Genomic DNA, 12194 nt, shown 5'->3' on the forward strand with positions numbered 1-12194 from the left:
ATGCTGGAGGGTGCTACAGAAATGCAGTTTCCCTGAGATGCTGATTGAAGGGCGGGTTGTCCCTCCTGCCCCCAACCCCCCCCCCTCCCCAGTGTAAGAGTTGCCAAACAGGAGCTTGCTTTGAGAGTTTGTGTGTGACATTTCCCCTGACTGTGTTTCCTCTCTGAGTTTGATTTGTGAGGGTGTTTGGAGTGAATGAGCAGAGTTTTGGTGAGTGTTGCTGCCTCTCCCTCCTCCTCCTGTCATTCCCACTTTCTCCTTTTCCCCCCGGGGTGGGGGTGACCTTTTTGTCTCCAAAGCTGCATTTCCGCATTCACCTGTTTAAGCAGCAGCAGCAGCAGCTCCTCCCGGACCATGTCCCAGCCGGAGAGCGGGCAGCCTGAGCCGGGACAGCCTCCGGCAGCCCCAGCCTGCCCGCGGTGCCCGGCTGCCGGCCAGGGGCAGCAGCAGCAGGAGGAGGGGAGCCGGCCAGCCTGCTGCACCTGCCAGCGGCCCGACAGCCAGCGGCTCCCCGCCTCCCGGGCTCCGGAATGCGGCCAGTGCCCCGCTCACGGCGGCCAGGAGGGCTGGTTCTGCTTCACCGAGGGCAGGGCGGTGTGTGCCCGCTGTGCCATCCCCGGAGCCTGCAGCAACCACCTGGGTACCAGCATCGGGGAGGCGGCGGAGCGCATGAGGGTGAGTCGGAGCCGGCTGTGGGGTGTGGGGGGGGGGGGGCATTAGGGTAAAGGGGCATTGGGGTAAAAGGGGGGGCATCAGGGGCAAAGGAGGGCAAGGTGGCATCAGGATAGTGGTAACCAGGGCATCAGCCGGGGCAAAAGTATGAAAGGTGCCCCTCTCATCTACCAGGGACATTAGGGTAAGTCAACCAAGGGTGGGGGAGGCATCAGTGTAAATTGAGGGCAATAGTACCCAGACCATCAGCTCAGGTACAGAGCTGGGCAGCACGGTGCTACAGTGGTCAGCACTGCTGCTTCACAGCTCCAGGATCCTGGGTTCGATTCCCAGCTCGGGTCACTGTCTGTGTGGAGTTTGCACATTCTCCCCATGTCTGCATGGGTTTCTTCCCACAGTCCAAAGATGTGGGGGTTAGGTTGATTGGCCATGCTAAAAATTGCCCCTTAGTGTCCTGGGATGTGTAGGTTAGAGGGATTAGTGGGTAAATATTTGGGGATAGGGCCTGGGTGCAATTGTGGTCGGCGCAGACTCGATGGGCCGAATGGGCTGTTTCTGCACTGTAGGGTTTCTGTGTTCTAGAAGAAGGTCCCATCATCTACAGGGGCTTTAGGGTAAGTGAGCAGACAGGGCTGGGGGAGCCCATGGCAGGGGATGGATTGGACTCACTCTGTCAGCAGCTTAAGGCACCTGTACCAGGATGGGACTGTGCTCTGGTGTGACCTGGAAAGGTATTTAATGCACCTCCACCTTTGATGTTGCTATTGGCTCAGTTGATGGCACTGTGAGTGGCAGCATCTGAGCAAAAAACATATCAAGGCTGGCACAGCAGTGCAGTACTGGCAGAGTGCTGCCCTGTCAGAGGTGCCATCATCCTGCCCAGGCAAATGGAAAAGGCCCCATAGCGCTGTGGTTGAAGAAGAGTTGGAGAGTTAGAATATAGAACACTACAGCACAAACAGGCCCTTCGGCCCACAAGTTGCATCCATCATATCCCTACCTTCCAGGCCGATCTATAACTCTCAATCCCATTAAATCCCATGTACTCATCCAGAAGTCTCTTAAAAGACCCCAGTGAGTTCGCCTCCACCACCACCAACGGCAGCCGATTCCACTCACTCACCACCCTCTGAGTGAAAAACTTACCCCTGACATCTCCTCTGTACCTACTCCCCAGCACCTTAAACCTGTGTCCTCCTGGTATCCTGGTCAATCAACATTGTGGCTAGATTAGTAATCCAGAGACCCAGGGTAATGCTCTGGGGACACCGGTTCGAATCCCACCACGACAGATGGTGAAATTCGAATTCAGTTAAAAAACCTGGAATTAAAAAGTCTGATGCTGACCATGAAACCATTGTTGATTTCTGTAAAAACTCATCTGATTCACTAATGTCCTTTAGGGAAGGAAATCTTACCCCACCTCCCCAGGCTGGCCTCGGTTTCCCTGGATGATGTGGAGATGCTGGTGTTGGACTGGGGTAAACACAGTAAGAAGTCTGACAACACCAGGTTTAAGTCCAACTGATTTATTTGATAGTAAACTCACAAACTTTCGGGGTTTGCCCCTTCGTCAGGTGAATGGAGAGTTCTGGCCTCAGACAGAGCATATAACAGCACAGACAGTTTACAAATTACTGATTAGAATGTGAGTCTTTACAGCTAACCTGCTGTTCAAGTTTTAAAGGTGCAGTCAGTGTGAGTGGAGAGAGCATTAAGCACAGGTTAAAGAGATGTGTATTGTCCATGACTTGCCTGGGTTTACAAAACCTCACTTACTGTACTGTCTGGAGACAATACACATCTCTTTAACCTGTGCTTAATGCTCTCTCCACTCACATTGTCAGCATCTTTAAGACTTGAACAGCTGGTTAGCTGCAAAGACTCGCATTCTAATCAGTAATCTGTAAACTGTCTGTGCTGTTTATGTGCTCTGTCTGAGGCCAGAACTCTCCATTCACCTGACAAAAGGGCAAACCCCGAAAGCTTGTGAGTTTACTTTCAGACTCCTTACTGTGTTTCCCTGTATGATGCAGGTGTATTGCAATGTGCCAGACAGAGGGAGTTGCTGGCTCTTTCCTGAACAAAACCCTCAATCAAATCATTTCAGCCACAGCCTGACACAGGTCAGAGTTGTGAATTATTTTACTCTCACTGTCAGAGCTATGTGTGGGGATTAATGTATTCAGGTAGATTCCTGCATTAAAGAGAGAGAAAAAAGTAGAATGAAAAACAAGATTTTGCAGTGATATTGGGGAGATTGTGCTTCTCCTGAAATACTAACACTTGTTTCTATCCGAGTGGCTTGTTTGACATTTCCAAGAAGCATTAACCTTCAACAAGTTAGGACCAGGCTAACACTTATCTCTATCACTAAAACTGATTCTTTGGGCATTTATTGCATTGCTGTTTATGGGATCTTGCTGTGTTCTTGAGCATATCGTAGTGAAGGAAGAGTGGGATAGTTCCAGGTCAGGATTGTGTGTGACCTGGGCAGGTGGTAATTTCTAAGGATGTATTCCTTCATCCTCAAAATTCCAGGGATTACAACCCTGGCTTGTATAATCTCGACACATGATGAACCCTTGGAATCTAGGTGTCATTCTCATTAGGTTATAATGTGCATTCTCTCAAGCGAAGATATCCTTCCCCAGATAAAATAAGCAAAATACTGCAGGTGGTGGAATCTGAAACAAGAACAGAGGAAGCTGGAAAAACTCAGCAGGTCTGAAGCATCTATCAGGAGAGAGAACACAGTAAAGGATGTTCCTGCTCTCGAGGGATCACAGCAAAGGTTTACCAGGCTGATCCTGGGGCTGACGGGACTGATGTACGAGGAGAGATTGAGTGGATCAGGATTGTTTTCACTGGAGTTCAGATGAATGGGGGGGAATCTCATCGGGAGTTATAAAATTCTAACAGGACTAGACAGGGTAGATGTAGGGACGATGTTCCCGATGATGGGGGAATCCAGAACCAGGGGTCACAGTCTGAGGATTCAGCATTGACCATTTAGGACGGAGATGAGGAGAATTTCTTCATCCAAAGAGTGTTGAGTCTGTAGAATTCAATACCACAGGAAATAGTCAATGCCAAAACATTGAATGCATTCAAGAGGCGGCTGGATATAGCACTTGGGGCGAATGGAATCAAAGGTTATGGGGAGAAAGCAGGAATATGCTATTGAGTTGTATGATCAGCCATGATCGTAATGAATGGCAGAACAGGATCGAGGGGCCGAATGGCCTCCTCCTGCTCCTATCTTCTATGTTTCTATGAGTCATGGACCTATTGATTTTGATTTGATTTATTATTGTCCACTGCATTGGGATACAGTGAAAAGTATTGTTTCTTGCACACCATAAAGACCAAGCATTCTATTGATAGAGTACATAGGAGAGAAGGAAAAGAGAGGGTGCAGAATGTACTGTTATCGTCATAGCTAGGGTGTAGAAAAAGATCAGACCCTTTGTCAGAACATTCTCAGAATTGCTCTCAGTGCTGCAGATGTGGTTTGGCCTGGAGTTAGTCTGGCTGAGTCATGACTTCCTGCCCTTCCTCAGAAGGTTGTGGGCTCAAGTCTCAAGAATATGAACACAAAATCCAGACTGCATGCTCTAGTGCAGTCCTATCATCACACGGTCAATGAATGAACAGAGCTGAATGCTTATTGCCCTGTATAGGATGTAAGTCCATTATGGGGGATAATAATTAACCCGTGGCATTTTAAGATTGTTTGGAGCATCTTTCAGAAAGCAATGTGAGTACAACAGAAAGAGATCTTTGTTCTTAGAGATTTTTAAAATGCCAAGTTTAATGTTTTTCTTAATTTTTATTTCTCCCTCTTTTATCCCTCTCTCTCTTGCCCTCCCTATTTTTCTTTCTATCCCTAATTGAACACTAATTCACCTAATCTCCTACTTTTCATTCTTTTATGGGATGCATTTATTGCCCATCCTTAATTGCCCTTGAGAAGGTGGTGATGAGCTGCCTTGTTGAACCGCTGCAGTCCATGTGGTGTAGGTACATCCACAGTGCTGTTAGCAAGAGAGTATCTTTGTTGTTCCTCTATTTCTTTCTACGTCCTTAAGTCTTATTGGTTAAGGAGATGGGCTGTGAGTCTCATCACTCACTAAGGTCCTGGTTTCCCTCATTAATGAGGTTGCCAACCCTCCAGGATTGGTTTGGATTCTCCAGGAATTCAATCTCTAGGACACTGCTGTGTGCGACTCTGGAGAATAATTATCGGTAGTTTCAAAACAGATTTGTTTTGTCATTTTCTTTGAACACTTCTCTTTACCAGTTGTAAAAATATTGAAAATGGGGTGAAGACAGTCAAGCATCTTCCAATTGGGGAATGAATATTTTTGCTTTCCAGTTTACATAATGTGTCACGTGTGTTGGCTGCCAAATGGCTGGAATGTGGGGGTCAGTCATGTGATAAATCCTCCAGGGAACCTCCAGGAGTATATTTAATCACAGTTGGCCTCAGTTTGTACCTCAAGCAAGTTAGAGCAGCAAAACTTGATGGGTGTCAAAAAACAAGTCTAATGGGTTGTGCCAGGAGATGGCCCGGTGCAGCAAACTGTGGGCCTGTTATGCACTGTCCACATAAACCAAGTCAGGCATTAATCCCAAGTGCAGTCTCTCGAATGGAGCCACGAGTGAGACACTGAGGCAGACATCAAGATTGTCCTGAACCGCTTGGCATACTTGAATAGATTTATGGAATGTGTGCTTCAACACTTATCCAGTATTAGACAGACACAATGAACAAATCCACTCACCTCTCCGCAATGGAGAGGAAATCTGGAAACTGTGCACAGTGCTATTGAAAGCTCAGCAGGATATGGCTACAGAGGATAAAGTAATCAGTTCTGGACACAGCAAATGGAAGCTTAAATTTAAGACTGATTCCCAGGGTTGTATTATTGAGTGCAATAGTGACTCGGTTGGTTTAACTTTGGAAGATGCCAGGAATCATATGAGCCAGAACTCCTCAGTGAACTTAAAGCATGAGGCAGACGAGAAACATTAGCACGTTAACTTGTTGATCTTTGGTAGTTCATTGTGTTCCATAATAACCATTTAGTTTGGAGTCAGACTGTGGAAACATTCAGGGAGAGGAGACTGCAGATTGATTTATTTAAACAGTAGCTTGAGTAAACCATTCTCCTTCCCATCTCTCACTTACATCCAACATGAATGGGGCAGGGTTATTCACAGTGCTGGGGCTAACAGTGTCCCTGCTTATAATCAGGCATTCTGTGTGCAGTTTTGGGCGCCGTACCTGCGCAAGGATATTTTGGCCTTGGAGGGAGTGCAGAGGAGGTTTACTAGGCTGATACCGGAGTTGAGGGGGTTGAGCTATGAGGAGAGGCTGAATAAACTAGGCTTGTACTCGTTAGAGTTTAGAAGAATGAGGGGAGATCTCATTGAGACGTATAAGATGATGAATGGGATGGATAGGATAGAGGTGGAAAGACTCTTCCCGCTCAAAAAAGACAGTAGGACTAGGGGGCACAGCCTCAAGATAAAGGGGGGGCGGTTCAGAACGGAGTTGAGGAGGAACTTCTTCACTCAAAGGGTGGTGAATCTCTGGAATTCTCTGCCCGTTGAAGTGGTGGAGGCTGCCTCGCTAAATATTTTTAAGAAGCGGGTTGATGGGTTTTTGATAAGAGAAGGGATTAAGGGTTATGGGGAGAGGGCGGGAAAGTGGAACTGAGCCACGACAGATCAGCCATGATCTTATTGAATGGCGGGGCAGGCTCGAAGGGCCAGATGGCCTACTTCTGCTCCTATTTCTTATGTTCTTATGTTCTTATGTATAATATATTTTCTCTGTAGACCAATTTTCTAATCACATGTCTTGATTCAAAACAGTGGAAGCCAGGTCAGACTTTATGTAGTGGGCTATCACAATTGGCAAAATGCGTCTCAAACAATGCAGCACTTTGAAAGGCAAACCCATTGGGGTGGATCTTTGTGCCTCGGCATAGTTCGGTGATAATGATCCTACATCAACTTCAAAGAAAATAAAACAGGGAGATACTAAGCGGTTAACTAACTCCAATTCTACACTGTTGCACACAACCAAGAACTCTCCTCTTAAATTGTAAAGATATCTGCATCCAAAACATCCATGTACTAAAGAATGCAGCAAAAAATTGAAAGTATAAAATATTTAACTTGTCTTTATTTGTTTATTATTAGTCACAAGGCTTACATTAACACTGTAATGAAGTTACTGTGAAATGCTCCTAGGCGCCACACTCTGGCGTCTCTGCACCTAACTAGCACGTCTTTTGGAATGTTGTTTGTACTGCTCGTCTTTCAATTTCTCTCTATATTTCTCTGTCTCTCTCTCTCTGGAATATCTTTTCTGTTTCTTTTACTTTTTTCCCGCACAATACACTTCATTGAAATAAAATTGTGAAGTACATTTCATAATAGTTAACATTTGGTATGACATGTAGTGTGATACAGATGGGTTTGTTTTAGTGCAGTGCATGGAGTGTCTACACTTGTCATTAAAGGTTCTCAGTCATTAACTCTTGCCCCTCTGTTCACAGCCACTTGCCCTGCTTGTCCAGTGTTGCCAGCTTGCTGCCTTTTTCCAATTAATCCTCTGTGTAACCCTGCCCAGTGCCCCACCCCTCACCCTTGTTTTCAGAAGACATTTTATTTGACTCCCTGAGGACACATACCTTCTGATTCCCTGTCCGTGACTAAGTGACTATCTATGAACATGTAGTTTATGCTGACAGTTAGATGGGTGAGTATTGCAGCCTGACCCACTTCCCCTCCACCCTTTAATATCTCAAGACATTGACACCGATGCTGGTGTATCACTATAGCTGTGAATGAGGTTATCTAACAATGCAGAATTACATGTTTTTCATTATGGAAATACATCTCAGTGTAAAAGCAGATATTCCAAATGGTTCATCGTTTGATGCGAAAAAGCTCTTTGTCAAATTCTTTCCTTGCTCCCAGTGTTTTCTCAGTAGTTTTCAAGTCAGGGGTGTGATAGGATGTACAGAATGTGTATTAAAGATGTGATTATGATCAGGAATGCTGTTAGTTGCAGCACTGTGAATAATACTGGGTGGGATTTTACATCAGTGCTGATTCCATGGCTGGCCAGGTGGTAGAGTTCCAGCCACTGGCTCTTTCACAACAATTTGCATTTATATAGCACCTTTAACAACCCAAGCTGCTTTACAAGATCATAATTAAACTGTTACAAACAGGAAGAGGGGTTAATTTAAACAACGTTTCTTTCCCTCTCACTGGCCGTCCATAAACAGAAAGGTGTTTTTGATTTGCTTCCTTCATTCTGAGCAATGGTATAGTTCCCAACCCCTCCGTTCCGGTGAATCCCAATATTCTATTAATACCCCCGTGGCAAACTCAAGATGGAGTGAACTCAAAGGGTTCATTTGTTTGCACGCACTCAGAACACAGGAGGAGGGCAGCAACATTGCCTCCTGCACGTTCAGACAGTAAAAAGAGAGAGATTCCTTGTCCTTCCTCAACTTCCACTTTCTGGGTGAAATGAGGCGACAGAGTTGGAGGTTTCAAATATCTCCGTGAGTGGCTCCATAGCCTTGGGGATAATTCTAACGTTTATCTCCAGAGCGAACATAATCATGAAAGGGGTTCTCTGTTTTATATCTTTCCCAGTTGGCAATACTTTAATTGTGTAAACTGGTCACTTGACTCATTCCTGTGGTGAAGGGTTTATCCTATGATAAACGCTTGGGTTTATACTCATTGGAGTTTTGAAGAATGAGGGGTGATCTTAAATCCTGGGGGGGGGGGTGCGGGGGGCTTCAGAGGCTGCCAAGAGGATGCTTCCATTGGTGGCGTAGGGAGGGGCGTGATTCTAGAACGAGGGACACAGTTTCAGAATAGGAGGTTCCCCCTTTTAAGACTGAAATGAGGGAATTATTTTCTCCGAGGCGCGATCGTCAATGGAATTCTCTTCCTCAGAAAGCAGCGGTGGCTGGAGGGCCATCGGATTTATTCAAGGCTGGGCTGGGATTGACAAGGGAATGGAGGGTAATCAGGGGCACGTCGGGAAGTGGAATTGAGACCACAACTAGTTCAGCCGGGATTTTATTGAGTGGCAGAATAGACACAAAGGGCCGAATGGCTTACTCCTGATCCTCAGTCCCGTGTTCTTGTGTTGGTCGGCCATTTGTGAACAGCCGTTTATTGCCAGAGATAAATGTTAAAATGATATCGCTCTTTCTCTGGTGGCCTGTATGGACCCAGGAGCATAAATCTGAGAGTCACTAATTAATCCAGTTGAGAATTCAGGAGAACCTTCTTTACCAAGAGAGTGTTGAGAATGGAACGCTTGCTCCCACAAGGTGCAGCTGTGCATTCAAGAGAAAGCGAGACAAACACATGAAGAAGAGAGGGACAGCAGGATGTACTGAAAAGATGAAATTAACTAAATAGATTGGCAGAAAGATCATGGGGAGCATAATCAGTAACACAGTCCAGTAGGGCAGAATGGCCTCTTTCTGTTATTCAATCTAAACCTCCCAGAATCCTGATGCTGTGGAATACAAGATTAGAGAAACCGGCCCCTCCCCAACTCCCTTCATTGATGGTTTTCTTATTGCATCAGAACACGGCCACCTTGTTGTTGAGCCTAACCTTTTGATGGAAAGATGCGGCTTCTTTCCCCGCCCATTTTCCCCAATCATCGCCGCAAAATTTGCTGGTCTAACTCTGAAAGAGTTAGTTGCTCCTCAAGAGGGAATCGATGATTGGCCCTGGCGGCTCTGTTATGGTCATGGGCACACCTCAGGCACGGTGATACCAGTTGACCAACGCATCAAAAGAATATAATATTTATATGGCGCCTTTCAAAGCCTCAGAACATTCCAAAACGTTTTGCCACTAATTAACTAGGGGGAGATGCTGGTATCTTGTGACATCACTGGACTAATAACCAAGAAGCCCAAGCTAATAACCTGGGGACATAGGTTCAGATCCCACCACAGCAGTTGGTGGAATATGAATTCAATGAATAAAATCTGGAATTAAAAGCTAATCTCCCAGTAACAGTGATGATGTAATCATTGTCAATTGTTGTTAAAAAAACCCCTCACTGGGTTCACTGATGTCCTTCCCTGGTGAGGCTCCAGACTCACAGCTGCCCTCTGAAATGGCCAAGGAAATCATTCAGTTGATGGGACAGTTAGGAATGAACAATGAATGCTGGGCCTTGCCAGTGATGTCCCCGTTCCTATCAATAAATAAAATACTTCCAAAGAGTTACGATGAAGGAAAGGGTTCAGCCAATTAATCGAGGGATTGAGTTTAGGAGTCAGGAGGTAATGCTGCAACTTTATAAGACCCTTGTCAGACCCCACTTGGAGTACTGTGCGCAGTTCTGGTCGCCTCACTACAGGAAGGATGTGGAAGCTATTGAGAGGGTGCAGAGGAGATTTACAAGGATGTTGCCTGGATTGGGAGGCATGCCTTATGAGGATAGGTTGAGGGAGCTTGGTCTCTTCTCCCTGGAGAGACGAAGGTTGAGAGGCGACCTGATAGAGGTTTATAAAATGTTGAGAGGAATAGATAGGGTGGATTCTCGGAGGCTTTTTCCCAGGGCTGAAATGGTCGCTACGAGAGGACACAGGTTTAAGGTGCTGGAAAGCAAGTACAGAGGAGGTACAAAGAACAAAAACATCCCGGGAAACAGGCCCTTTGGCCAAACGAGCCCGTGCCACCATATTAACATTACCAGTCCCCCCTCCACCCATGACCCTTATCTATGATTATGGCATTCCACATTGAGGGAAACTAATTTAGGGACAATTTATTACCTCCAATCAGCCTAATGTTAGGGGAAAGTTTTTCACTCAGTGGGTGGTGAGTGAGTGGAATCGGCTGCTGTCGGTGGTGGTGGAGGTGAACTCGCTGGGGTCTTTTAAGAGATTCTGGATGAATACATGGGATTTAATGGGATTGGGAGTTACAGATAGTTCTATGGCCTGGTAGATATGGATATGATCGGTGCAACTTTGGGCCGAAGGGCCTGTTTGTGCTGTAGTGTTCTATGTAATTAAATTACAGCAAGCTCCTACAAACAGTCATGTGATATATAATCAATGATGTTGATTGGGGAACAAATGTTGCCCAGGATTGGAGGAAGATTTCTTGCTTTTCTTTGAAATAGTGCCATGGAACCTTTTACATAGAGGGGGCAGGGGCGGCGGGGGTTGGGGGGGGGAGGGGGTGGCGGGATGTTAGCATCTCAGCAACTCAGGCTGTACCTGTGAAATAGGACTTTAGTCCACATCCTTCTGACTCAGATGTGAGTGCTACCAATGAGATAAGGCTTACACTTTAATATAGTTCATCGAATCCTTACAGTACAGAAGAGATTCGGCCCATCGAGTCTGCACTGACCACTATCCCACCCAGACCCTACACCTGTACTCAAACAAACTGTAAGTAGTTAAATGTGAGTTGGTTAAAATTGGGCCGTTTAAGCCTGTGTTAAAGGGAAAAGTATCATTTCACAGAAACTGTAAAATAAAGACCTGTGCACTCTCTGATCACTCAAGTTACAAATACCTTAGCTGTAATAAGATATACCGACTCCTCCTGGTGTTACTGACGCCACGCGGTTTGATATTTCTTTCACTGCTCACTGACCCCGAATGTGAAAGAATAACTGTCTCTTTCTTTTCCCTCCCCAGAATAAACTGGTTGATGTTTGTGAGAAATTACAGCTGAGATTAGCCTCGGTGGAGAGATTCACGGCAGAGACACTGAACCATAAAAGCCACAGCGTTAAGGCAAGTGTCCTCAATTCACCGTCACCCACTCCAGTTACAGGTCTTGGGGGCAACGTGCTTTCTGAACTGGGAGAATTACATTTTACAGATTGGTTTTCACAGGGAAGTGGATATAGATTGAAACAGTGCAGGGGAGTGGGGAAGGAGCAGAGGAGATGGGAGTATTTTTTATTCGTCCATATCATGTGAGTTTCATTGGCAAAACTACCATTTATTGCCCATCCCTAATTGCTCTTGAGAAGGTGGTGGTGAGCTGCCTTCTTGAACCACTGCATTCCACGTGATAAAGATACATAACAATGGAATGCAGTGATTCAAGAATGCACCTCGCTGTTAGGGAGAGAGTTCCAGGATTTCCACCCAGCGACAGCGAAGGAACAGTGATATATTTCCAAGTCAGGATGGTCAGATTGGAGGGGAACTTGCAGAGAGCGGTGTTCCTGGATATCTGCTGCATTTGTCCTTCTAGGTGGTAGAGGTTGTGGGTTTGGAAAGTGCTATTGAAGGAGTCTTGGTGAGTTGTTGCAGTGTATCAGTGATGGAGGAAGTGTGGAAGGTGGAGGAAGGTGTGCAAGTAAGCATTCTGCTTTGTCCTGGATGGGGTGGCTTTCTTGTTGGAGCTGCACACATCCAGGCAAGCAGAGAGAATTCCATCACACTCCTGACTTGTTCTTTGAAGCTGGTGAACAGGGTTTG

At 46.0% G+C, this 12194-nt stretch overlaps 1 protein-coding gene across 1 annotated transcript in view; it reads left to right on the plus strand.

The window, feature by feature from the left end:
* The first annotated feature begins 320 nt into the window (after nucleotides 1-320).
* LOC145358202 (B box and SPRY domain-containing protein-like) overlaps nucleotides 321-12194 on the plus strand; it is a 29103-nt gene continuing 17229 nt past the window's right edge. The window contains exons 1-2 of the mRNA XM_080211988.1: nucleotides 321-675; nucleotides 11400-11498. Of these exons, the coding sequence (XP_080068114.1) occupies nucleotides 355-675; nucleotides 11400-11498 (420 nt within the window). The 5' untranslated portion in view covers nucleotides 321-354. The remainder of the gene's footprint in view (nucleotides 676-11399; nucleotides 11499-12194) is intronic.

This window comes from Carcharhinus amblyrhynchos, chromosome 25, assembly GCF_965287045.1.
Source record: "Carcharhinus amblyrhynchos chromosome 25, sCarAmb.v2.hapA, whole genome shotgun sequence".
NCBI classification, from domain to species: domain Eukaryota; kingdom Metazoa; phylum Chordata; class Chondrichthyes; order Carcharhiniformes; family Carcharhinidae; genus Carcharhinus; species Carcharhinus amblyrhynchos.